A 27,153-nucleotide genomic window follows, 5' to 3' on the forward strand; every position below is an offset into this window, starting at 1 on the left:
TGAAAATGAGAGGGCGGACTCAGTATGGTATTTCTATCTTTTTGTAATGGATAATTTCATGTTAGAGCACCAGAGGTGAAGGGGAATTGAGTTTCTGTCTTCCCACCCATACCTTAGTTAAAAATATAAATTGAAACCAATTTTTGAATTGGTTTAAACATTTCTACTACATTAGACCTACTGTATGAAGATTATTTGATCAAAAACTGAGAAAATAAAGTCCATGGATTGCAAATAGGCAGTTACTTTACACCAGAGGATGGACGCTTCTGTACACTTATCCAAATAAGAGAAGAACTGAAAACTGTTCAGACACATTTCTCATAATATTTTAATTATCATCTACATTATGACAAAATATTATACTGATAAGTAATGACAACATTTTGAGCGAAGCACATCTTGAGTAGAGGGCACTATCAATTTTCTCTTGCTCTCCTTCTACCTCTTACAGAATCTACAGTAAATTATCTCCAACATTTTTTTCAAGATGTCCTTCTATCATACATATCTATAAAAATGACTTTCAGATGATTAACATGCTGATTTAACAAGAAAAGCATTTAATTTCCCATGCTGGGGTTCTAGTAGATATGACACATTTGGGCTGTGCAGCTTGGTTGCTAGGGTATGTAACTATGATGACTGTTTAACTCCTGAGGACCAAATACACTATGCTGACAAGTTCTGCTAAATGACTGACACAGTCAGTACGATGCACTGTGGCACATACTGTAGTTTCAACTCAACCAAGACACTGATAAGTTCATATTTTTCCCCACAACATTACAAAGAACTACTCTTTTTCTGCTTTTTCTTAAAGTGTAACAAAAACAACATACTTGAGCCGGAAAATGAAGAAAAAAACATGTGTTAGTCTTGGTTATTCTTCATAATATCACATAACAAGAAAATAAAATATTACTAAAGTGTACTTGAATAATTATAGCACGGGTGCTCAACTTCAGAGAGCTAAAATCCTGAAGATATTCCAGGTCTTAATAAGGCAGCAACAGCTAAAGATCTTTGAAAAGTCTTAAACTAGTCTATTTAACCTAATGATCAACTCAATTCTGTCATTAAAAGCAGAGGTGGAATATAGACAATTCCATCTGCTAATTAATCCCAATAATTAGGTTTTCCTTTTACTTAGTTACACCAATGTTTGAATGCTATAACTTTCTTCTCATAAATTCCAAACCCTTGTTCTCTCTGGAACTAAAATGTTGCAGAACTATTTAGCTGGAATTACAGTACCAACCCAATCTCCAGCTCTTAAATTCTGTACCTCACTTGTTATTTTCTGTGCCTCACATGAACATAAGGAAGGTTACAAAAGAGGAGAGGCAGTCTAGCCCCTTTGTGTGCTTGCATCAACCTTTCTCTCACACATCTCTTCCTTTGAACCCTCCTCTCAAGATACCAATCTGTGCTCCCACTCAAAGTTCTCTCTTTATACTCTCTGCCCTCTCCAGGCCCTCATTTCTTAATTCAGTCCCTGATGTCCTCTTATCTTCTGCTTTCTGCTGGTTACTTAGTGGACCGTTCACTCTCCTGCTTCTCGTATCGTCTGATTTTCCTGTCACCCCAAGTGATGGAACCAGTTACCTTGAAGCTTTAAAACTGCTTTGTCTTTAATCACCTCCTAAAGCCTCTTGAAGACCCACCTGATGAGGCTACTGTACTGTACTGAACTGTACTGTACTTAAGTACTGTAGCACCAATGTACAGTACCTTACTGTACCTGAATTTTTACATTCAGCAAAAGTTTTGACTATAGGATGGCTTGCTACCCTAACATTCAATATTTACTTCCCTACAAATTGATAAACATAATAAGAAATTCTAAATCCTTATTATATAGGTAAATATAATAAGAAGAGTGCCACATAGAACAGAATGACTTACTGTAACTATCAGATGGCAACGTGTTTAGCATGTATTTAAATTGGTAAAGCTGATGCAAATCAATATAGATTCATATTTTGAATACTGAAAGGAATGTGAGAGTAAGGTTACAGCCTTGCACCCTGTAGTACCAGAATATGTTCTATTTGCTGTAACCCTCACTAGTAATAAGCAGTTTGCCGATTATGGATGGATGTGAGTAAGGCCCCTGAACATTTAAAAAATCCACTACTTCCTTCACAGTCATCAAAACATGATAAATAATATTTAAATGAAAGTCTTCACATAAATGACTGAGCTGTGTACAAAACATATGGACAGTTTGCTCTGAAACAACAAGGCATTTAAAGTCCACAACAAGAACACAAATGTCTTCTTTTGCACATTATGCTTGGCAGCTTAGCTCCATCTCCTCCAAATATTCATTTGGGAATAATGCGTTTGTTTCCTTACCTTTTTAAGGAATCTCACTCCATACGTAAATATGTACAGGTAAAATGTAAATCTCCACCTGGGGCAAAAACAAAAGAATTAAGACATTAATTAGGCAAATTTGCTGTGTTAATGACATTCCTAAACTGTGCAATTAATGGCAAAAATATGGAAATTCAGGATTTTATTATTATTTTAAAGATAAAATTCTTTTTGGGTGATGAACCAATAAATAAAGAAAAAAAGCTTTGCTGTATTATTATACAGTATAATCAATATCCCTCTCCACGCACTCCTGGAGCATTCCTGGATAACTCATGGCCTTTGTCATCCCTGGGTTTGCAGCAAACACACAAGAAAATATTCTGTTTAAAGACCACAGTGTTTATGCAACCTCTTTATTATGTTCACAGAATGAGATTGTGTTACATGATGTATTTTCTTTTATTTCAAAAATTAATCAGCAAACAGTTTTATTAAAAAATAAAAAATGCAACATAGGTCAAATGAATAACAGAAAAGATTTATGAAGTACCATTACAGCACTGTCAAAGGGTATTTAAGCAAACCAACAAGCATTGTTTTTCCAGTGCGACTGTGGAAAGCATGCTCTTTATTCTTTTGTTTTGGGGTTTTACAAACACCATTCATCATATTTAAATATTATAGACTGATGCGAGTACTATGTAATAGGAAAGTATTGCATAGTAGTTCACACTGTTACAATACACATAAATGTCAGTCTAAAATTGGAAGGAAGATTGTGTGGCCAGAAATTAAAAAAGGTCAAGAGTAAATGCTTTAAACAAGAAAATAAAAGCATCTCCTTATCGCACAAGTATATAACATTTTATTTCTCTATTCAGATACACATTTCTTGTAATAACTCAGTAAACAATTACCCGGTCATATCTTATTTGTGTGCAGATCCCCATACATCACTGAAGAGTCCTGTAGATAAAGTACTTTATGCATCAGATATATACAGCATGTGAATTTTAAGGATAGGTCAATAAGAGAACCAGGGGCAGAAATCCATAGAGACAAAAGAAATTACAGATTAATCAGAATAATCCAAATGCATGTCTAGTGTGCATATATACAGTACATGAAATATTTCTCAGGTGTTATGCCCAAAAGCATTATTGCCCCTATTTGACATGAATTAAAGCTTAAGATGCCATTTTTTCTGCCATTTCTGAGTAAAATAAAAATAAACATCAAAGGAAACATCCACCAGAAAGATGGATCTGTAATGAGCTGTGCTGGGTAACGTTTATGAACAGAATCCAGTGTAACTACCATGACTTGAGAGTAACACATACTGACAGGAAAATGCATATTCTTTCATAAAAGCCTCAAATAGAATGACCACAATCTGACACAAAAAGATCTCAGAAATGTTCCCTCGTGTGAAGCTGTCCTGTAATTATTTTTAGCTGCCTTGGAAAATGCTCTTTAAAGCTGCTCAAAGGTTGAATGTTCTATCTATCAATCAGTAGACCATCAAACTGTACCACATGAAAGTGTAGTCTTACTTAATGTGTAAAATAATAAAACAAAAAAGAGGCATAAAACGATGAAGATACTGCAATAATAAAAAAATGTAAGATGTCATTTAGCTATTCCAGACAGTTAAGCATCTATCATCTGAATCCTTGCATAATGAAAGTTTAAAGCTATGCCCTAAATCAAATTAATCAAGCTTTATTTATTGTTACTTTATTCACAAACATATTAAAAATAATTAATCTTCAGTATTAGAAATCCAACAGTTTTAAAGGCTAACATGCTAAAACAATGATATAAAAAAAGATGTACAAACAACACATTCAAGAGATCTATCCTGATTAATGTTTAAATGTAGAGGAATAAATACATTTTTGGCTACTGTACAGCATTTACCGATTGGTTTTGGCCTTTGTTCTGTACCTTCTGTTTGATTAACTGCAAACACAGAAAGGCAGGATTGTTTACCTACAGATATGCCAACACTGTTGCACAGCAACTGGAAAATTTAAAATGTAGGGTGCATGTATTTTGAAAAATACATAGTGTTAATACATGATTAAGAGGCTCTATATTCTATGCAAAAGGGTGTAACCTCTTTGTAGCAAACACACAATCCACCCCCTCCAAATACACACTGGTATCCCTACATTTACAAGATCTCCTTTGAGAGATCCGGTGGTTTCAAACATGAAACAAAGTTCTAATATAAAATAGAATATAATGCTGGAATTCATTTAAAATTGGAACAGAAATTTCAGTATAGTACATGACATGACATTTGAAAAATTCTGAACAAACTTCCAATAAAAACTTTAAAATAAGTAACTCCAATCTGATCAATTGAATTTCAATCAGTTTCTCTTCCAGATGTATTACAAAGATGCACTATGTTTCCAGTAAGGGCTTTGTCAATGTTACTTTCCTTCAAAAGTCTTTCTGCTAGTAATTGAAGTAATCAGTGTAAGAGTGGGGGCTGTGTGTTTTGTCGTTGTATCCCTTCTTAGCAGGAGTTTAGAAACCACAAAATTCTATCACATTCTCCAATGATGTATCAGAGGCCATTCTTTTACAATATTCTTAATGTTATCTTAATGAACCCCCCTCCCCCTAAACTACCATAACCACAAGCCCACACCTCCCTATTAAATCCAACAGAGGAATTCTTTCAGCTGCAGAGACAGGGACAGGCGAGTCACTGCAAGCCTGTCTACATAAAGGAAGGTTTGGCTTCAGACACTGCATTCGATAATGCCTTGAGGTTTGCATGCAGTGGCAACTGTGTTTAATATTAACCACAGCTGGTGTTAAACACCTTCAGTATGAACTTTTTGAAAGATTATTTCATTTTGCAATTAATATTTAAAGTTAAAGCCCTTTTGGTTCTCTTGATTTTGCATACATGAGTATATAATAAATTTATGCCTTTCATTCTTTGGCTCATTTAAGGAGTTTCTAATGTCTTAAGCTTCAGGAGTCAGGATAAGTGATCCTATATATGACATTTCATTCACCTACACATAAATAATTGTGTACAGAAGATAATGATTTCCACATTTCCACAAATAATACAAGAGAAAAAATATTTCATACTGGTTTAATATGAAAATGGAAGTGAGGTAATAGTTTCAAAAATGCCTGGCACTATAAAAGTTTACAGGACTAACAACCTTTTCCATTTCACCATACTGGCTATTTACCATTTTACACACCACTCAGAATATTTAAAAACATTGCTTAATGTCATTTTCTATTAAATGTTATCTTAATAGTCATGTACTGCATGCTTCACTCCAGAGGCATTGAACCTCGTGGTTGGAATGTTGTTTTAAGGTCCCAAAGCCAGTCCCATTACTGCAATACTGTCCATTTGTAGTTCTTCAAAGTTGCAGATATAAGTATTGAAACACCTTTATCTGAAATTATTTAATTCTCCAGAACATGTTTAACTAGAACTTGCTTGGACGATTAAGTAAACCTCAGCCAATCATGAACACCAACAAACGTAGAGAAGGGTGCCAGCAGGCTGCCAGTAAAACACAAATCAACAAACTACTTTTAGTTAAACTTAATTCATTCGAGAATAAGTTTATCTGATGCAGGTTTGGACATATTTTCATATAATGTGTGGGAAAGAATTTCATCAAGGCTGAAATCATGTTCAAATTCTAAAAGCAGTTTAAACAGAAAAGGAGTAAAGAGCTTAAGATAACTACAGTAACTATAAAAATGTAAAAGGAAAAGCCAAGATAGTCATTCTAAGTATTTTTAAAAGACCATATTTCATAGAACAAAAGTTAATATTTTTATGATAATGTTTATGTTCGGTAAATCAATACCAAAATGTGCTTTTGTGGTAGGTTGTGCTTTATGACAGCTTCAGCAAGAATCTTTTTACTTCTTCTAATAATACTCTTTATTAACCAAACCCAAACTGTGTAAATTAAGTCTACAATGAATGCACTAAATTTGTACATCCTTGAATGTTTCTTCCTATAAAGGACTAACTCCAATTCCCTACACAGAAATGGGCCTGAGAAATTAATGATCCTTTCTCGCTGTCACCTGAGTAATTTTGACTGTAAGTCTTTGACAGAATGAAGACCTTCTGGGATACAAATTAGAGAAACACTCCATCCTTATAAGCTTTCCTTGTTTTCAAGTCAGCTGCTGAGTCTAAGATATGTTTAGAGTCTGACAAGCGCCTACTGCCTGTAGCAACTTGAAATACAAAAGATCTGGGTAAACAAAAATAATTTCTGAAACACAAATAAACCTGCCTAATGACCCTGTATGTCAAATTCAGCAATATCAGATGAAAACTCAGTTTATTTTCAACCCTAATTGGTTTAGGATTAAAGTGGAGAAAATGCTAAATATTTGAAAGTCTATTTTGATTTTCTGTTCTACATAATATATGTTGTGCTATTTATAACACAACAGGTTATTACTATAAATAATACAAAAGGGGGAAGAAGATTCATTGGCATTATACTGTATGTGGCAGGCTTGTTTCTGGTAAGTCATACAGAAATGAAGGACTGGGCAGCTTGTTTGCACTTTAGATAGACACATCATTTTGTTTAAAGGTCGACAGAACTTAAGAAACGATATATACTGCTGACAGAATAAAATAAATAAATACATTCTCAGTAGGTAAGGAGCACATTAACAACCGCAGAGGTTTTGAGTAAGATGAGGCACCATTTTCAAGATTTCAGCTGTTCATGATATTGAATGTTCTCTGAACTATTTTTTACATCTCAGCAAGTGGACAAAACACCTCTGTTCTATCAATGAAAGCTATCATTCCTGCACAATGTTGCGTGTGAAATAATGTGTTCAGGTCTGGAAATATATTATTTAACTGCTGTAGTGATCGTAATGGATCAATCCATTTACTGTAGCAGCACAAGGGGATTCCCAACCATATTAAAAAAGGGAAGGCATACACAGCAATTAATTAATCTTAATACCACAATATTGAATCACAGCAAACTGATGTCCACACTCTTGTACACCGTGGGCTCTTAACAGATAATAAAACATTCATCTGTTACTTAATTATTCTTGACAGCATCAAAAAATATCCTTAATAAATGTGAATGAAATGCCTCACATGTCAGTGATTACAATTTAAATTGGTCCCAGCAATTGAATGAAATATAAATGGCAATATAATTTTAACAGAAAAAATATCTCCTTACATGCTCTCACAGAACCTAGTAAGCGTACTGGGCTTCTCTTGGTTCCTACGCTGTCGAAACCAGCGCTGGATGGTGCGCACATCCCAGTCTAGTTGCTTGGACAGGCCCTCTAGTCTCTTCTCATCGGGATGCTGAACCCATGAAAACACAATGAAAAAGCTCAGGAGTTCAGAAAATAGTTGCAGTGTTTTTGTTGGACGGGGGCAGGATTCATTTTATGACAGGGCACAACATGTTCAGCCTAGAAGAGAGTTATTAATGGCTTGTACAGTATTTAAATCTAGCGTGCAGAGTGCACCGTGAAACCTTTGAATTTAGGAAATATTAATAATGAAACTAAATGAAATAAAAGCTAGGCCTCCCAAACCACATGGCCATGGAAATATCTAGTGACAGATGGCAGTTGGTCTCCCAAAAAGTAACTTGAGCTGAGGAGTTTCAAGAATATTAAAACAATTAAGAAAAAAATGTTTTTATTCTTGCCCTCTGGATATTTTCTTCTTTGCAATTTTACATGACTGCATGGAATTGATACTCTTCCTTTTTTTGGTAGAAGATGCATTTTTGAGAATTCTCGTTTCAATTGCCCACCAGCGTTGAAATCTGTAGCTTTATTCATGCATTTAAGTAATATAATTTGTTAAAATTGCACAGTCTTCTTTGTGCTAATTTAATTTGGAAGACATAGTTCAGATTTCACTTCAGTACTAGCAAAATGCAAGAAAAAACAATTTAGAGCTCGCAGCTCAAACTTCTCCCAGGGACTGTATACTTGGATGTATCTAAAAGGTCACTTTTGCATGGTTAGGTGCAGCAATCTTACTTCTTTATCCAGTAGGAGCTAAAGGCTCCAACCAAAGTTGACAGATTGGCATAGTCCTTATTAGAATGTGTCAAGTCTCACGCGTCTACAGTACATTGAGAAGCTTTACAGTGTGTCACTAGGTTTTTGTATGACATTTTATGACAGAATTAAATACTTTTAATTGTACTTAATTGCACTAAGTCACAATACAGAAGCACACAACTGGGTCATCTTAAGCATTTTAGATTCAAAATCAAAGTAAATACCAGTGGCTTTCATGAAAATTTAAAATGTTGTAGCCTATAGCTGAAAGTGCATAGAGTTTTCAGGCAGATGTTTACTATCAAACCTAAACTTAGTTCAACATTCATGGGTAAATTGCTATTCTAAATGACAACTGTTTACTCACCTTCGTAATTGCAGTGAACACCTTCTCAAGAATAGCATTGGGCTGGGCTTTTTGTGGTCCATTTGCTTGGATTTTAAGACCTAAGGCACATGGTCTTGCAATAAATCTGAAAAAGAAAATATACAACTATAACATACACCTATTAAGAATCTTTTATCGAGTTATTGTTGGCGTTACTGGTAGGCTGGCAACACACCCATTCCTTTTTAATTTACTAAATTTTATTTTATCCTAACAGGTGTGTGATTTTTCTTACAAAGTATTTAATGTGGGTCTGACATATGGCATTTTTGTCAGAAACAGAACAGAAAGGGTGAGGGAATTTAACATTAATCACATAAGTCACTCTCTGCTAAGAAAATCCCTTTTCTCCATCAAATAAGCATTTCAGCACTTTTCTTCAGACATTTCACTAGACTGAAGGTAATGCAGCTATTATGTTGAAAAATCTTACTTTTAGAATAAAAGTAGAAGGAAGATATCTTAAGAAAATAAAATGAGGAATCCCAAGCTTGGTATTTATAAAGATTAAAAACATTAATGTGATATGGATCATTAGGTATAACTGGAAAAGGGACTCTTGGAGATAATAAATTGTTATGCTTTTAAAATTCATACATTAGCATCACACATCTCTTTCAGTATGATTAACGGAGAGATTCTAATTAATAAGCAAAGGAAAAGAATAATTCATGAAATTGGGTCTTTTATAACTATCAGGATGCACCAATTTAGAAAGAGCAAAGAAAATTATTTGCAGCATTTTGAAAAATAGCATGGACATACAGCTGATTAAGTACAACTATACAGTAATTTTCTCTCTGGATGCAATCTCAGAAATTGACAAACACAAGATGAAACACATCAAGATGCACATTAGTGGTTTAAATTTGAACATTAATTAGTGGCATTTTAAAATGTGATATAATCAAGTTTTTAGAATATATGTAGAATATAAATATAGAATATAAAGCAAATTAATAAGAATAATTAAAGAGATATTTAACTAGTTTAACTAGAATAATTTCCATTATGGCAAATGTATCAGCTGTGATTACTTCACTGCAGGTGCACATAAATTAATAATATGTTACCCTTGTCTCCTTTGTTAAAATGAACTCATATTAATCCTGGTAAAAACACTGAGGAGCAGAATGAAAATAACAAGTATGACAAAAGATTTATTTTATAACATCCTTCTTAAGAGGCAAAACTTATTAAAACATCAACAGGGAGTAGTTCACCTAGTTTATAGCAAGATACTTTGAATATGATGGGTAATAGATCTGCCTAAAGTATAAAGTATGTTTAAGTATAACACAGTTTGCTTTTTACCATTTCATAAAAACCTTATGACTGCAATTAAGTGCAGAAACATTACATTTAAGTGGCAGAAACTAATGACACGAGAGAAAATGTTTATTCTATGATCAGCTTGCTTTTGTAAGATCCTACAACACAAACATCTGCAAAGAAAGCAGCATAGCTGTTTGAAGCAGCTAAAATACATGTACAGAATCGTCAAGGAATTCAATCTGTTAATAATATATAGATCAACAGAATGAAGAGGCTATGAAGAATTATTGTTTCTTGATTATTGTTATCTGAGATGAACAAATTTAGAAAGGTGTACAATGAAAGCAGATGCTGAGCATGTGAGAAAAGCAGATTGCATACTGTACCGCATACTGATTTTGAAGGAAACTGCAGTACTGTGCACAGCTGGAAACATGCTAGGTAAACAGGAATTTCAGAAATGGCCTCCATGGATTTTTAATGTGCCTAGCATAGTCTTACAAAAGAGGACCACACAGATAGCCTAACTGTGTGCAATGAAAGACAGCAAGAATCTTGGAAACATGTATTTAGATCTTCAAAGGTCTTCAAAACTCCAAATTGGATTCATTACATTAAAACAGAAGAAACATGAATAAATAGTAGGAAAATAGTACATTTGGATATTATTCTGGCCTTATAAAATGTATTTGTATCCTAAATTCTATACCTAACCTAAGTTTTATCAGCTCCTGTCTAAAAAGTCTATACTGTATCTCCATATGTTCAGCACAAATCTGAACTACAGCAGAAGTTCTCCAATGTCTTCTGGTAAGTAAGATATCCGAGGTTGCTTAGCAAATAAAACAGATAGAACTGCATATCCAGTGCTTCACAGTTTTAGTGGTCACCCAGCCAATGTTACATGTATAATTTACTAATACAGCAAGTGCAAAAAACACTTCCCCAAAGGTACTTATAGGCTTGTCATATTTAGAATGCCCTTTGTATCTGACATTACCTTACATGTAAATTGTGCCTTCACTGAAGTGAAGGTGGGCAGTAAGAGTTAAGGAAAAGTCCTGGGAGAAGCTCCTGGTACTTGTTATTACATCCCGTCACTGACATCAGGTGTAATAAAATGTATATACAGTAGGATGCCTTATGTACACGCAATTAAAGAATGTCAACAATGATTATTCATTAAAATAAATACTTATTAATTGCCTTCTAATCCACATCTGAGGGTTTACATTTTCTGTCAACGTTGGACTAAAAGCAATTTTTTAATTAACAAAATCTTTAAATAAATATGAATGTTGTAAATTAACAATTAATGTAATTAATATTTTGTATGTTACTTTAATAGAGACATCCTGCTACAGATCTTAATAGAAATCATAGGGTAAGTGTTAATTTATGCCTTAAGCAAACATGAATAAAAAACAACACCGCTCTGAGATGTACTAGGTCTTCCAACATTTAAGAAACTTCAACAAAGGAAAAAGGTAAGCCTCCAGGTTTGTCTCGCATTTGTATTAGAAGCATTTGCCTGAGCAGATTACAAAGACGGATTCCAGCTTTAACTGTGTGAAAAGAAATCAGGTCAGTATGTGGATTTACATTTTTAAGCTATTATGTAGCTATATAGGTCAGCATAGAAAATCATACTAGCCTTGAGCATCTAAAACCAGAGTTTTTCACACTTAGAATTACTTGCTCTTTCTGAATCAGAGACGTTGACCCTACAGACTTAAAATATAACCTTTCACACTTCAGTATACAAAGCATGAGAACATAAGGTTTGAAAAACAGCTTGATATATAATATATATAATTCTAATTTTAAGTAACATTCATATAGCAGTATTGATCTACTATCTGCCACATCATTGTTATTTTAAAGAAGAATAAAAGTTAGACATTTCTTAAGAAATCATCTTGACAGAATTTTAACATATCCAGAATCCAGAATTGAACCCAATTTTAGCTTTCTTTTTGTAATTTTTGGTCCAAAGGAGTATTTTCTTTGTATTCCAAGCATGTATTAGAATGTGTTATATGTGGCATACCACATATACCACATTCTACCCTACACTGGAGATACAGACTTAAGATGCCATAGACTGTGAACTAAGGTGAAAAAAGTCCAATAAATATTTTAAGAAACTGAATGAGCATTTAAACTGTTTTTTAGAATCCATACAAAGGACATACTGCATTGAACAGCATACTGTACAGTATGTCGTTTTAAGCTGCATTTACCACATTCTGAAGAACTGATCATGAGATTGATATTGTCAAATATTGTAATTAACAACTATTTTATGGGATTGTCTCTACAACAGTACAACATAGAATAATTAACCTCCATCCAACAAAGGGTTAGATAATTTCTTAATACAAGAAAGAAAGATCAATATTGTTTTTCCCTTTCTCCTCTTTGGCCTTAATTTTGAAAACTAATTCTGAATAAACAGTTTTTAAATGATGGCTTCTTATTAAGGGGAAAAGAAGGACAAGGATACCGACTAAAAATGTTATGGTATATTTTTTACTTTACAGTTAGCAAGATATCAGAGTAACCTGCGCCAAGACTAAGAAAATAATACCTTAATGGACCTTACACATGATGAGGTTGGGTTGCTCTGGACACAATTCAGTACTGCTGTTTTTTACAACTCGAACATTGTTTTTTGGTAGAGAAGGATTAAAATTAAGAAAAACAATTGTCTTTATTGACCACTGCAAGACTGAGTGAAAGGGTTATAAGGAAAATCTGCACAGTACATTTATGTAAACTAAAATCACACAGCTTACACTAATCTCACTCGACATAAAGGGCTTTCATACACCATGCCAAAACTATGCCTCAATTCATGTTCCTTCCATAACATATATTTGGAACATTCTTTATGAAATGTTTAATATAACCTGTAATACACTGTATGAGAATTGGGTTTAATGTAAAGATGTAAACTAAGTACTTGAAATGCATTTCTGTAGTTTATTTATATTTGATACCCACGTCCCCTGAAACATGAGCCAATATTTGGATTACATAATACTCTCTTGTAAAAATAAAATCCAGTTTTCCAAAAAATCCCCAAAATGTTGTTGATTTGGCTGTAACAAATAAGCTTATTGTTTTTTGAAGAAATGCACCAATATTTCACAGAGAAATTCAAGATTATAGTAACAGACATCTTTAAGACAGTAAATCTAATGCAACAATTACATTTAATTTAATACAGGATCAATGCACCCTTATTAAATTGGGTTTAGATATGGGTAAGATGTATATAAAAATAAATCCAGGAATACAAATGGGGAACGTTTTCACTTCCTAAGCAAAATAATCTTAATTTTCAGATAATTAAAAAAGTCAGACAGCCAAAATGTCAAGAATTATAAAAAACTGCAATGTACGACATAAGACATAACAGAACAAAGCTAATGTTTTCGAGAAAAACCTAGTTTTTCATGTTTACAATAAAGTGAATAGAATGAGAATTTAATATATACAAGGACCAGTCAAGGCTGCAAAAATACAAAACATGAGACTGTACTCACACAGATCCTTACGTAATTTAATACAAAACAGTGCTTTTCTCTGAACCATGAATCCCTGCAACTGTACAGTACTGTATATACTAAATATAAAACATTAAACACATATTTTATATTTGTATTGGAGTATACGGTAATACAAACCTTATTAGAGTATTGGATTCAACAGAATTTCTTGAGTTTTTAATACCTCTCTGTGAATTGTGGATCCCTTTTTTGTGCAATCTATACATTTGGTGATATTATAAGGAACTTCTATCTTGATTTAGATTCATGTGCTGATGGTTCACAAAATTAGACATCACTCAATCTTCCAGAAAACATGGCATTAAGTTCTCCAAAAGAGAGTTTAACTTAATTTCAATCTAAGACAGACATAAATTGTCTAAAGATAATCTTAGGCAATACAGAATTTATATTAAAACAAAGATTTAAACTAAAATTAGAAAAACCCAGAAATCTTATTTTATCATCAATTCATGTAAGGAATGTGCCTATCATTCTGAACCTGAGCTTTCTTTTGATTCCAATCTCAATCTCTTTAATAAGAACAGCATTCTATCATTTGAAAAATTGTTGAACTCGATGATTTCCCTCATAACACAGGATGTAGAGGTGATAGCCCTTCTTTGTGTGACCTCTTTGCTTGATTACTAGATTTCCCTATGAGATGTTATGCCTACAAAACACTTAATATGCTTCAGCTTGTAGCTACATTATTTAACACCACAAAAAGACTGCAAAACAGAGGAGCCTTTCGGTCCATCTGGTTTGTTTGGTTGTTAGGAGTCAGTCATTCAAGGATCTCATCCAGCCATTTCTTAAAGAATCCCAGGGTATCTGCTACAAAGAACTTGTTCCAGACTCCTAGCAACCTCTGTCTAAAGAGGTGCCTCCTGCTCCTAGTACACTTTATTGAGAATTCAACACGCATCCTTCTGGACATGTTGTCCCAATGCCCTTGTCACTCCATTGTTTCTGTTGAATTGTCAAACTGATAGTACAGTAGCTACAATAAACTGTAAAGTCCTTCATGGGCTCTGACCATTTTTAATTGGAGGATTGAAGCGGCCTCTAAGGTCAGAAGCTCTAGTGATCAGAGTCTTCAGCTGTCATGGTCTTCACCTCTGCAATGGCCTTCGAGTTGACATTAGGAATACTGAAACCTTGGTTTTGCACTTGTACTTGTATTTAATACGAATGCATTTTGCTCGTGGCATTTACTAAGAAAAGGGGTGCGTACCCATGCAATTGTTTAACATGCTTGTTTTCACTCTAATGAATTTCTGATGCAGTGAAGTACAAATCTGCGGGAAAATAATTTCAGATTCAATACAAAATGACCACAGAAAAAAAAGGCCAAACTCCGCAGTCCATAAGGTACCAGAATCTCCCAGCCCAGTTCTTTATGGCTATACTAAAATGCATGAACATGTATCAGCTCTTTAATTTTAGCATTCTTTCAGAGGCTGTCTGTGAATAAAATTCAAAATACTGTTGGACACTTAAAAGCTTGAGCAGTCCTTACTGCATCAGTGATCTGAATCATTTCCAAGTCCTCACCAGTTCTTAGAAATCAGGTAGCCTTTTCAAATCCTGTTTTAAAGACTCACTTTTAGACTTTTGATCTGCTGTATTAATTTGGGCACCTTGGGATTTTCTGCCATGCAAGGCACTTTCAAAAATAAAGTGTTATTACTATAATAATACAGGTTATAAATAAACAAGAGGTTAAAGGGAATCATTATTAGGGAACCCTATCATTTACATTGACAATATATCCACAAAAACAGCACTGCACATTGCAAAAGGGGGTTCATCAGGTAAGAATGAAGAAACAATTATATCTGCCCCTTTGGTAAAGAAGTTCAGAGTCACAAGGTTGATGCTGGTTTTAATTTTGTAAAATGCTCCAGGTGCTAGGGAGCTATGTAGACATAAAATTGTACTGTACAGTAGGATATTGGATTTGTCTCTCCAACATATTTTTCCTGTTAGTCTAATATTATCTTAGCATGTCTAAGATTTTTCTTTAATACTTAATATTTTAGTTAGCAAGGAAGATGACAATAAAAAACGCTTTGAACTAGTCAGATTACAAGAGAGATTCTGTACTATATGTTGTACTTTGTACAGCCTGTTGAAGTAATTACAAGATTTAACATTCAATAGCTTAATACTAAACAAACTCAAATACAATATGTCCAAATACAGTTACATTCTACACACACATAGATCTGTATATTAGGTGCTAGAAGTTACAATTATATAGTATAACATGTTTAACAGAGACCTCAAATGTTTCAAGTGTTTAAGACATAAATTGTGAAGCCCTTCATGTTGCTTATTGCATACTGCATACTGCTTTTTTCGAGCTTGGCTGATGTTACTATACTGTAACCATTTTTTTATAAAGACCTATGGAAACTGTGTCAAAGAGAAAATTACAGCAGGGCTTTGTATAAAAGTTGTTAATCTCAGAAACTAAACATTACAGAGATCTGAAACTTTTGGGGACATATGACGTTACATTAATTAGAAATTTTATTAATGTATTAATTGTATTAATGACAAGTACTGGATTGGCTGCTAAATTATATTTGTTAAAGGGGAACTGCGGTCCCAGATTCTCCGACCATTTTTTAAAATTCAGAAACAAAATATTTTTTTACAAATTCTGAATTAAGCACAAAATTGTGAACTTTGTATAATTACTAGATAGTCACTATGTTGTCTATTATTGCAGATCCATGTTGCAGGAACTGTGACATGAAGCGGCCCTTCCTGCTCACTAGTCACTGAAGTGACTAATGTAAAGCAATGCAGGAGCAAATAAGTACATGTTGTGCAGCAGACATCTCACCACAGAAATGTTTTAACATGGACTGCATGTAGAGTTAACAAATACTGTAAGTAGAACTTGTTAACTTCTTAGGGCAAAAGTGTCTTGAAGTCAAGAGTAACATTTCTGCTGGGCTAAGAAAGATGTATTCATAAGCCTGCTTGTTTACAATGTAACAGGGCAGCTTCAGTTTTGTTCCCTTGTTCTGAAACACAGAATATCAGGAAAGTATGTGTAATTTTTGATGCGAATTGGAGGTTTTACACATTATTGTGTATATTTTACTTTCATTGTGGTTTGAAATGCACTCATCAATGCTGATTCTGTCACACTCGTAAACCCCTCCTCGTATGGACACTCCAGCCCTTCCTAGTTTTGTATTTATCTCCTGCACCTGCCTCCAATTTCTGCCCCCCATCCTATAAAAGCCAGGTGTTCCTGCCAATCTGGGCTCAGTATTGGAAGATGGACGCCCAGAAGCCCGCCTATCCGCGAGTCCAGGAGCGACTCGGCGGTATCGGCTTCAATGGCGTCCTGACCCTCTGAGTCTGGGACTGGGAGCATCTTGTCCCGTGAACCCCCTTTTATTCCCCCGACTCTCTGCCGGATCCAGCTCCGGCCTTTTACCTCTGTGTTTCTGTCAGGATGGATCTCCCGGTTTTGGACATTGGAACATTCTCGGATTTGCCTCTGACTTTTTCGGACTGTTTGCCTTGGACACACCCCCCTGAACACCAGCGAACCATGGACATGCCCCCTGTTTTCCTTCCAGCCCCTTTGCATGCTTTTTTCCCCGTGTATTCCTCAGTCCTCTCTGTATTGTGCTATCTGCACAGGGTCCTGAAAGAACGCTTTGTGACAGATTCTTTCTAACCCCAAATGATTAAAATAGCATCGTAGTTCCCTTTTAAAGAACACTTGAATCCTCCAAAACCATAAGTGTGAAAAAAGTCATACTTAATATAAAGTAGCTGTGTTGTGTATCAAGAGGGATCATAGCCAAATGCTGTTTAAAATCACAGCTACCATGAGCTCATCAAATTTGAAGTGTTCTTTACATACAGTACTGTACATCATTTTTGCATATGTTGTGATATATCTATATTAAAATGACATAGGCATAATAATCAGAGAGGAATAATTACATCATAATAAAGGAATCACACTGGGAACTATTTAGTTGTGAAGTATAATTCCTATGTAGCCTACGGGAGTTATACTCCACAACCGGATAAAGCTGACTGGTCATATGATTTGGCAGCTCCTCCAAGTTAAGTGAAAAACTAGCTTTTAACCCTATAATGAGTGCAGATGCTGTATGGTAATTGTTACAAGGGAACACAAATTGTACACATACAGTTATGCACTCTAGTGAAAAAAATATCTTGCCTTTGTCCTCTGACCTTTCCTAAAGGTCATATACAAAATCTTCGTGTGACAACTTTGAGAAAGTAGTTAGGACCACAAAAATGTGCACTGGAACACATCAAGAAAACCATATCTGCTCCATCAGAAATGTACTCATTCATGTTCTTTGACCTCATTAGGTGAAAGTTAAAATGCAAACTGTGTTACAGTAAAAAAATATAGATATATGTATCACATAACGATTTTTTTTTTAGTTTACTTTTATCCTGCTTATTTTTGTTTAACCACCAGGTACTGTCCTGTAAATACCAATACACAATTCACATACTCAGTTCACGGACAAGCAACTGCCCTGCATCAGCTCTCGACATCAGGCTCCCTGAAGAGCTCAGGCTGCCTAAGAAGAAGATGCCCACCCACTGAAAGAATAGCTATGGTATTATTCTTCATCCATTTCTTGCAACAAAGAGTGCATTCCAATGATATCATGCTGCTTGTCTAAATATATTTGTATTTTGTCAGCTCCCACTTTGTTAGCACAAAGACCACATGAGGCCAGCAAGTGAAGGAGATCAATAGCAGAAGACCAAGGGAAAGGAGTCCCGTGGGCAAAGGGAAAACAGCAGGAAATCAAGGGAACAATATCGATCCAGCGAAGGGACAGATGATATGAGGTTATTTTTGCATTGTGATATTTTAGCTTCCTTCTGTGTGTAACGTTCTGTCCTTGTCCTGCTGCTTTCTTCAAATCCTGACTTCCGTTTGTGTCTTAATACAACTGAAGGGTAAATTAATGTACAGTACAAGGTGAACAATAAACACCCCCACATTAATATATACTGTATACGCACTAATATTTCCAATAATTATGGAAACAGCATAAAACTGGACATAAGATACAAACAAAATGTGACAGAAATCTCCTATATCAAAATAAGGAAACAAATGTAAATTACTAATACAACCACTATGAACCAGAAAACCCTCTAGTAGTGATCAGAATTTTAATGCCCCAAGCTGTACACATGTTGTACATCACTTGTGGTATAGTCATTAAGCTAGTCAAGTTTGCAGATTAAACCAACCTGCCAATCCTACTATGGCAAACACTTGGCAGATGACATTCAAGGAAGACAAACACAGAGTCACGTACACGTAGCAGACACTCTAAGATGGGAAAAACAGAGCATGAACAAAAAGGTTTTCTTCACCTACTTTTAATTCACATGTCTGTGAAAAATGTGGGAAAGCCATAAAAACGTCTGTCATTTTCATTGTTTTCACCAGCCCTTCCACTGAGATTGGGTTTTGTTCAATTCATCATACAGTACATTCTGCATTTAAGTCACGAAATAACGAAGCATTTAAATACTTGTGCTCCAATCTGCAGAACCTAAATATCCCTCCACAATCATGAGTCAAAACCACAGTATGAGACTTATCAAGCTCCCAGGAACTGAACAGACAATAGGCAGCCATTCTTTGATAAACAGTTAGTACAATTTGACTGTTGCTGGGACACTAGGCAGATACAAGTCTCTAAACGAATACTGCTGCAAGTCATTTGTTTTTTGCGAGTGCTGTTGTCTGTTGCATGCAGTTTAAAAAATGAGTTTTGAGTTACATTGTTGTAGGGAATGTGCTTTTGGCAGAGCGGGTTACTGCACCACCCTTAATTAATTAGAGTGGCTGGAGTGCTAGATGCCTTGTGTAGCCTGATTGACCTGCCTGTGAATGCAGACATATGCCTCACTCTCAATACACCGACTTCAACCAGCTCAGCCTGTGCTTCCTTTAGCTCAGTTTCGAAATTCCACAAAATTTAGGCCAGTGGTTTTGCAAAACAGGTTTATTCTATATGCCTTCCATGGATTTTATTGGAGTTTAAAAGCCATTGTGCTTTGTTTGCTTTCCATTTCTGTACATCAAATGCAGTTTATTTAAATATGGTAAACATGGATAAATGTGGTATTAAAGGTCTAATACAACAGAGTATATTTGATTTAAAACATACTTGCTCAGTAACACCTCTCAGCTTCCTGCTCACAGGCACAAAGCAGTAATGTTAGTGACTTTCTCAAGGAAATAGCAGAGCCACCAGAATGAGCTTGAATATGGTGAAAATGCTGACAAACTTTGTGCAGTCCCAATATGAATGCCACTTCCACCTCATTTCAGTCTTTGTGTTCATGACTGAGCTAAGCAAAAGCCTGTTGCAGAATTTAATTTGTCACAAAAAGCATGATATAGACATAATAAAACTATGATGGATTTACACACCCTATGGTGAGAAGAAAGGGATATCTAACACCTGTAATTAATTTATATTAAATGTTTATACTCACATACGACATGATCTGAAATGACAAACTGTTAGGCATGTAAAGTCTATTCAAAAGGATTCACCTAATGCCTTATTTCAAACATGCTACACGCAACTTCTAAACAAACAGTAGTTAATGTCAAAATTTGTCAGAATGACTGATTTTACAACAAAGGCAGAGTGTTCAATATTTTTGGTGGTGACAATGACGTTCAACAGGTTTAGCCTTACATCACTGCAGGCTACAATTCTGCAACCTGGTTCCCTGGTGAGGACTTCCTTTAACACATTTTGTCTAATGTGCCAATGCAAAATGGCAGCACAGAGGGGGAGTTAATTAAATTACTCCCTAGACATTTACCAGTAATCTCCCAGCTGGCTCTCCTGTGCGTTTTGCACATTCCTACTGTAAGTACTGCTCCCTCTGAAAGAGACTGTTTGAGAAACATGCTGCAGAAACTCCGAATGTTTCTATCAAATGAAAATGAAGCAGCAAAAGACAATAAAAAAGAAAAAAAAAGAACCCACTTTATAATCAATACATCAATAGGAGCACACATCATTGGGACACAGTTCTACCTTGAAGCCTCAAACATCAGGGTTAATGAGTTAAACTAAGATCTTTGCCTACTCTAAGAAATCCAATATACAGTACGCCAACTGTCAAAAAGCTAGTTAAAAGTTAGCTAGTTAGTTAAAGGCTAAGACAATGATGTTATAGTTTTATTAGTAAATATAAGCAGAGCTACAAGTTATGAGAACTTAAGAAACATGGGAACTAAGCACATTGACAAAAAGTGCTTACACAGGGAATCAATGCCAACTGGCAGTCTCTAACACTGCAGTTCCTTTACCCTCTACAGCAGGAGCCAGATTCAATAGTTCAGGTTCCTTGAGCACAGCTTTGATCTCTTTCTATTTACACTTATGGGTCATGATGTCATTTTGATAAATTTCTCAAAACACAACCCTTGAGGCCTAACCTAAATTTTAGAAACAATAGCAAATACAAATGCAAATAGAAACTCAGGGTTTTCTTCTTATACAAACAAGAGGATCTTAGGATTTTTACACGGCAATCCTTTAACTATCTACATTAAGAGATATACAATCTTCAAATGGAAGTAAAAAGTACATGCTATCCAAATGCTAAACGACATACTGTATCATTAAAAAATGGTTTAATTCAAAGCAGTTTTGCATAGTTTCTTTTGCCAAGTGTTTCATAGTTTACGGATTGTTTGGAGAAGATCTCAATTTACTATGCAGCGATTATTCAGCCTCCTTCCCTGTTTTACATTAAAACCAAAGAGCTGATATCGCACTAAAAAAATCTTTGAGTTATAAACAAATTCTATAGGAGCATAAATAATACGAAGGACCACATACTGTATGAAAAGGAGTCAAAATAAAAAGTTCCTTGATTAAAAAGTAATTTATTCTCAAATGGATCATTATTGTAACTTCAGCGGTGCAAAAGAAACTGAGATTTAAAGTGTTGCTAAGAAAGATGTTAATAAGTAAACAGTACAGTGGCAAAAAGCGGGTTAGTGATGATGAAAATCCATAACCTAAACAATATAATAATTTTAAATATAATATGTGATCTCATTTCAGATTGATTCAAATGACTGCGATTTAAACATACAATATTTTCAGAGCTTACATCTTTAGAAACAAAACAACTAAAAGTGAAAGGTAATGCTTAGCAGCTGTAGAATCAAAATAAAATATTAATTATTTAAATCCATCCTTAACAAGTTTACCCATCTCATAACCATGAATTCACAACTCTTGATTTTTGAGATCCCTAGGATTCAAGAAATCAAAATAATTACTGGTTGCTGGCTTCACTTTTTAATGGTTATTATACCACACAAACAATAAGAAAATTATTTTACTTGAGTTACCTTAAGAAATTGCATCAAATACAGTAGGTAATTTTTTCTAACAGATTATTAAACAAAAAAGCCTATACGTTCATATGATGAATGCTACTGTAGATACGCCTGCAACGCTGAAGTACAACAGAGACAGAAGTGGATCTTTAAAACACTTTTCAGCTACGATCAGATTAAGTTCAGCACTATTAAGTTTACTTAAGTGCAACATTCTATATAGGTCCAAAGGTTTGTTGAGACTTACCCACATTGTCTTCACAAAGTCTCTCCTCAAATTATATTTCCATTCCCTAGAGAAATTCCTTTACGATCACCCGTGTACAGAATTATAAATACTTGTTTTAGTGCTTCTTCCTTTGAAATTGCTTCCGTGAAAAGATTTATGGAGGTTAGTCTGACACAAAACACAAACGTTTTTCACAAAAAAGAGAGTAGAGCAGCATATTAGGAATTCAAATTCTCTTTGGAAATTACAGCTATTTGAAAAGTTGTAGGAACCTATTGAAAATTAAATGCAGACTCCTAAAATCTTAGAACTACTATGACACAATCCCCCTTAAAAAACTCTTAATCTGAGTGATTTATGAAATGATTATGCTTTTCAGCAAAATAAAATGCTAGAACACATTTAACACAGTAATACGGGAACAAAAAAAACAAAAAAGGTAATGCCTGCCATAAAGAAAATGTATCTACTTCAAAGCAATAAACCCAACTGCTCAGTGGAAACAACACTACAGTATACTGTATGAATAGCACCAATGTTAAATAACAATTTTACATATTCCTTTGTATGTTCAATGGTGTTATATACAATACATTTATACTGTATATACTTTTTTCCATTTATAAAAAATCTTAAAACTACCTGCATCCACATTCACTTCTCACAATAATCACTATTCTAAATTCAAAGGTTTAGCAACTTCATCATAACATTTCTTTCCTCCCTCCACAATAAAGTTCAAATACTAACCAAAAAAGTAATTTCTTATTGGAGAGGATATATTGTACACAGTACTGTATACAACAATTTTCCAAAGTAATATTTAAAGCTTCAAATCTAATAAGTAATGAAAGAGAGGTAAAACATATGTTTTTCTCATGAACATATTTCTAGGAACAGCTGGATTATGCAGCAAAATAATTTTTAAAAAAGATGCAGTTGAAAATGTTCTGCAGTTGAAAGACTATAATTTTTCCTTCACAAAAACAGCACTAGAGAAAGGAAATGTCTACAGATTCTTACCTCTAATTACCTCTACTACAGTGAGGACAAATTACCTTTTTGGGACTGCACATAATGGCATCCTTCTTTACTGCAAGGTTTTACCAAGGCCCTAAAGACTTCTTGATTACTAATATTAGGTTTTACTCTAATATCCTCAGACTACAAAGCACAGAGTTGGTGAAAAAAAAACATTCAGAATTAATGCCAGTTGGTAGACAATCATTAATTTGCTGAAATCTAATACAAGAAAAAACAAGGCTGCATGGATTTAATAGTTTAATTATCTAAGTTCATATAAATATTAGCAAGGCCACGAATCCATTCTCCAGCCATAAAGTTTAGAGCATACTGTACTCAACACAAGACTGCGACTTAGAGGCCACCCATTGTATCTATTACTCTTGTTTAGTTGTAAAATTAGACACACAGGTTAAATGCACAGGTACAGTACAGTGTTTTATGACAAGATTGTCTTTTTTTTCCAGGTTTACATCTCACAACTCTGTGAATGTGGTACCGTTATAGGCAGTAACTGTTAGTGGATTGCACGTGGGCACACATGAAGAAAGACGTGGTTCTGCTTGTGTAATGCTCCGCTGTTTAACATAAACTTTCATCACACAAGCAGTTCTAAAACCTTTTCCAAGTGCTAGTACAGTGTAGCCATGAGTGTGTAGTATTGCTTCTTGCACTGTCAACATAATAAACACATCATGACAATACGATGATGAAGCTCTGAAGGGCTACACACTGTGGGTCTCATTGGTGGTCATTTGATAAACTTCTTTAAAAAACCTCTGACACTGCAGACAAGACAGTTCAATAATCAGAAGTTCAGATTTATCTGAAGGTGTTATTAATGGATAAGATGGATATTAATGGATAATCATAGAGCCGAAACCCTAACTAGTGGACCAGTATATAACTTTAATAACCAAGTCTAAAGCATTCAAAAATAAATTTCCGTTCATAATCCGATACAAAGGCACTTTGAAAAAGGGGTTATCTCCATAAATATCATCCTTGAGTGAACTTTAAACAGCATATAGAATTGTCAGAGAAAAAAATCTTCAACCAGTCACAATTTTGACAGTCTTCACTTTTAAAGAGTGCTTACAGTAAAGAAATGGAACCGCAATGTTAAATGCTTAAACGCGATACCTTGGGTATAAATTTATATGTAAAAATATACAATTATTTTTAACACCTGCACTTTTCTGTGAACCGCCGTGCAAAATACACGTACTGTATCTATTAGAATAAACTAAAATTAGTCAATCGAGCAGATACAGTTTAAACAGACAAATTTTAATGGTATGGTGTTTTCTAAGTATTGGCTACAAATGTGGTCAGATGAACAGCGTCGACAACGTGGGGAAGCATTCAAAGCATTGGACGAAGTACAGTATATTTAGTGTAACGTGCATCGCACTTGAGAAATACATAAAGGACATTCTATATTAATACATTATATCTGAATCATGTTTTTCCTCCAAAAGGGTGGTTATAAAATACTTTCATGATGTTTCAGATTCAAATCTCAGCATTATTTAAATAAGACAGCATTTGCTTAGAAAAGGGCATAATACTGTACATCCCAAGTTAAAGGTATGAACAAAGAACACACTTTCGCCCCCTAGTGACAAATACAACTCACAACTGCCAGAATGCTAGGCCAAATGTATTTCATTGTGGTTAAAATAACATCGACAGAAAGATTAAGTATTGTGCAGTTATTCATTTACACACCTTGGTCATTTGTAAATGTACTGCTTTGCTATTAATTTGGATTATATTACAGCGCCAGAGTGGTTTCTTCATTGTTCTTTTAACCAGACATAGGAGACAAAGATTCTGCCATCCAGGTTAATTTCCATAGCACTGCCTGACTGTGCCCCTCTGTCTGATCCAATACTTTATTGCACTACTCCTACTTTGTAACGCTCATCAGTCAAACGGGTTAACATTTTCGGGAAAGAGCTGTCAATAGTTATATAATTTCATGCACGTCCATCTAAACGTGCGATACTGGAACTCAGTAACTCAGTAACTTACCTCTCGAAAACCAGCCGGATCATGAAAATACAGAATGCCAAAGGAAACGCCAAATACAGGTCCTCTGCTTGCGGGAAGGTTGCCTCATCTGTATTTTTTAGGTCTGCCCAGGTTACATTATGAGGGAGCCAGAATCTCTCGTTCCAAAACCAGGCTAATATACCTGCCATTTTCCTTCTTGGTTGATTTTTCCTAGCGCTTTGCTCTGCCTTGTTATGTGTTCCCTTACAGTGGTTAATGTTTAGTTGCAATGGTCTCTGACGGCTGATCTTTGCAGGTCTGAGTGTGTGATGCGTTCAGTTTCAGCACCGCCCGTCGATTTTTTTTTCCCTCTCTCTCGTTGTCCAATGCTATGGGGAAGTGGGCACTGTCAGACGCCGTCTACTCCTCCACAAATGATTGGTGCAAGGAAATGTCACACATTGGAAAGAACATATACTGTACAAAAGGTGTTCTCACATAACCGGTGCAGTAACCAGGGCTCTACATAAAACAGGATACATATGGAACAATAATCAGCAAACCTAACTACACAGCATTATCACCTTCTATGTTATTTATGCATCATTCTGTACTTATGAATTCGTATCAATATCCCACTTTACTAAACGCACAGACAACGCCTCGTCTGGACTTTTTCAATATACTGAAACTATTTTATAATAGTGTAACTGCATGTACTGGTAATGGAATATACTTCGTGCATATGTTTTTAAATATAAGCTTTTAACTATTTAAAGGAACATTACTCTTGCGCCACCTACCTCTTATTATGATTGTAATGAATGGAGAAGCTGTCTTAGATACTGAAGCAAAACGTTGTCTTACTCTCTTTCTCTCATCTTATAGGTCTAATGAAGTGTCTTCAACTTATGGTACTTCCTATTCATAACATTACTCAACCTGGAATACTTCAACAAATTAATTACTAATTTATCCTTAATTGCTAGAATAACCCAGGTGCTTAAGATAACTTGTTATTTAAATGTAAGATAGAGCCAAAACTTCACACGTGTTCATATGTAGTCTGGTACTTATTTAGTTCAAGGTCCTTAACAACTGTTACAGAAATCACTGATGCAATGTTGGATTGTTGCACGCTTTCTGCTTTCTTGTGAACCACGTCCATAATACATTTCTTTCACTCCACTTTCCTATGATTATGTTGCCCTCTGCTGGAATATCAGTGTCATACATCTAATTATATAGCTAGAAATTATGAAATAGTTTAGAAAGACTCCAGTTCATAATTCCAGCTCAGATATATCATTCAAAAGCAGTATACCATATGTTTTTAATCAGTGTAGTCCAGGAGCCTGAAGTTAACTTATCAGCACTTTAAATGGTAAATCTCTCAAAAACAATATCTTTGTGTCAACCTTGACCGTTCACTCAACTGCAAAAAAAAATTCAGAACTTTGTTTTAAAAATACTAAATTACTTACTCATCAATCTTGCTAATTCAATTCAGGGAACATACAATTCTCCTTCCCGAAAACAGGAAGCATTTCTTTTCTTTTTAAACGATGAGACAATATGGAACAAGTTGCCCGACTACAGTATGTTGCTCAAGTCTGTTTCCTCTCTTCTTTCAAGAAACAGTGGGATGGGATCCTTACTAACTCCCAGTTGTGCTAAATAGCTTCCTCTGGTTTGTAACCTTTCTCATGTTCTAACATTAAACTGGTCTCATACTCTTTTAACTGATCTTTCTGTCTCAGCCCAACTGAACTAACGGGTCTTTAGACCTTCTGTGTCTGTTCTCAGGAACTTTAGGAAAGGAACTTTAGAAAACTATCCACTGACCTCTTTTGATTAA

At 34.8% G+C, this 27,153-nt stretch overlaps 1 protein-coding gene across 2 annotated transcripts in view; it reads right to left on the minus strand.

Moving 5' to 3' along the window:
- The window catches only part of cers6 (ceramide synthase 6), a 58,569-nt gene extending 32,892 nt beyond the window's left edge, over positions 1-25,677 (minus strand). Inside the window, exons 1-4 of one of the 2 annotated variants that reach the window (XM_088605401.1) lie at positions 25,335-25,677; positions 8,771-8,876; positions 7,557-7,687; positions 2,362-2,419 (exon numbers count right to left, since the gene is read on the minus strand). In XM_088605401.1, the coding sequence (XP_088461527.1) occupies positions 2,362-2,419; positions 7,557-7,687; positions 8,771-8,876; positions 25,335-25,504 (465 nt within the window). In that variant the 5' untranslated portion in view covers positions 25,505-25,677. The remainder of the gene's footprint in view (positions 1-2,361; positions 2,420-7,556; positions 7,688-8,770; positions 8,877-25,334) is intronic. The other variant, XM_088605402.1, reaches the window with a different exon arrangement.
- Positions 25,678-27,153: the final 1,476 nt, after the last annotated feature.

Source organism: Lepisosteus platostomus, chromosome 14, assembly GCF_059453375.1.
Source record: "Lepisosteus platostomus isolate fLepPlt1 chromosome 14, fLepPlt1.hap1, whole genome shotgun sequence".
NCBI classification, from domain to species: domain Eukaryota; kingdom Metazoa; phylum Chordata; class Actinopteri; order Semionotiformes; family Lepisosteidae; genus Lepisosteus; species Lepisosteus platostomus.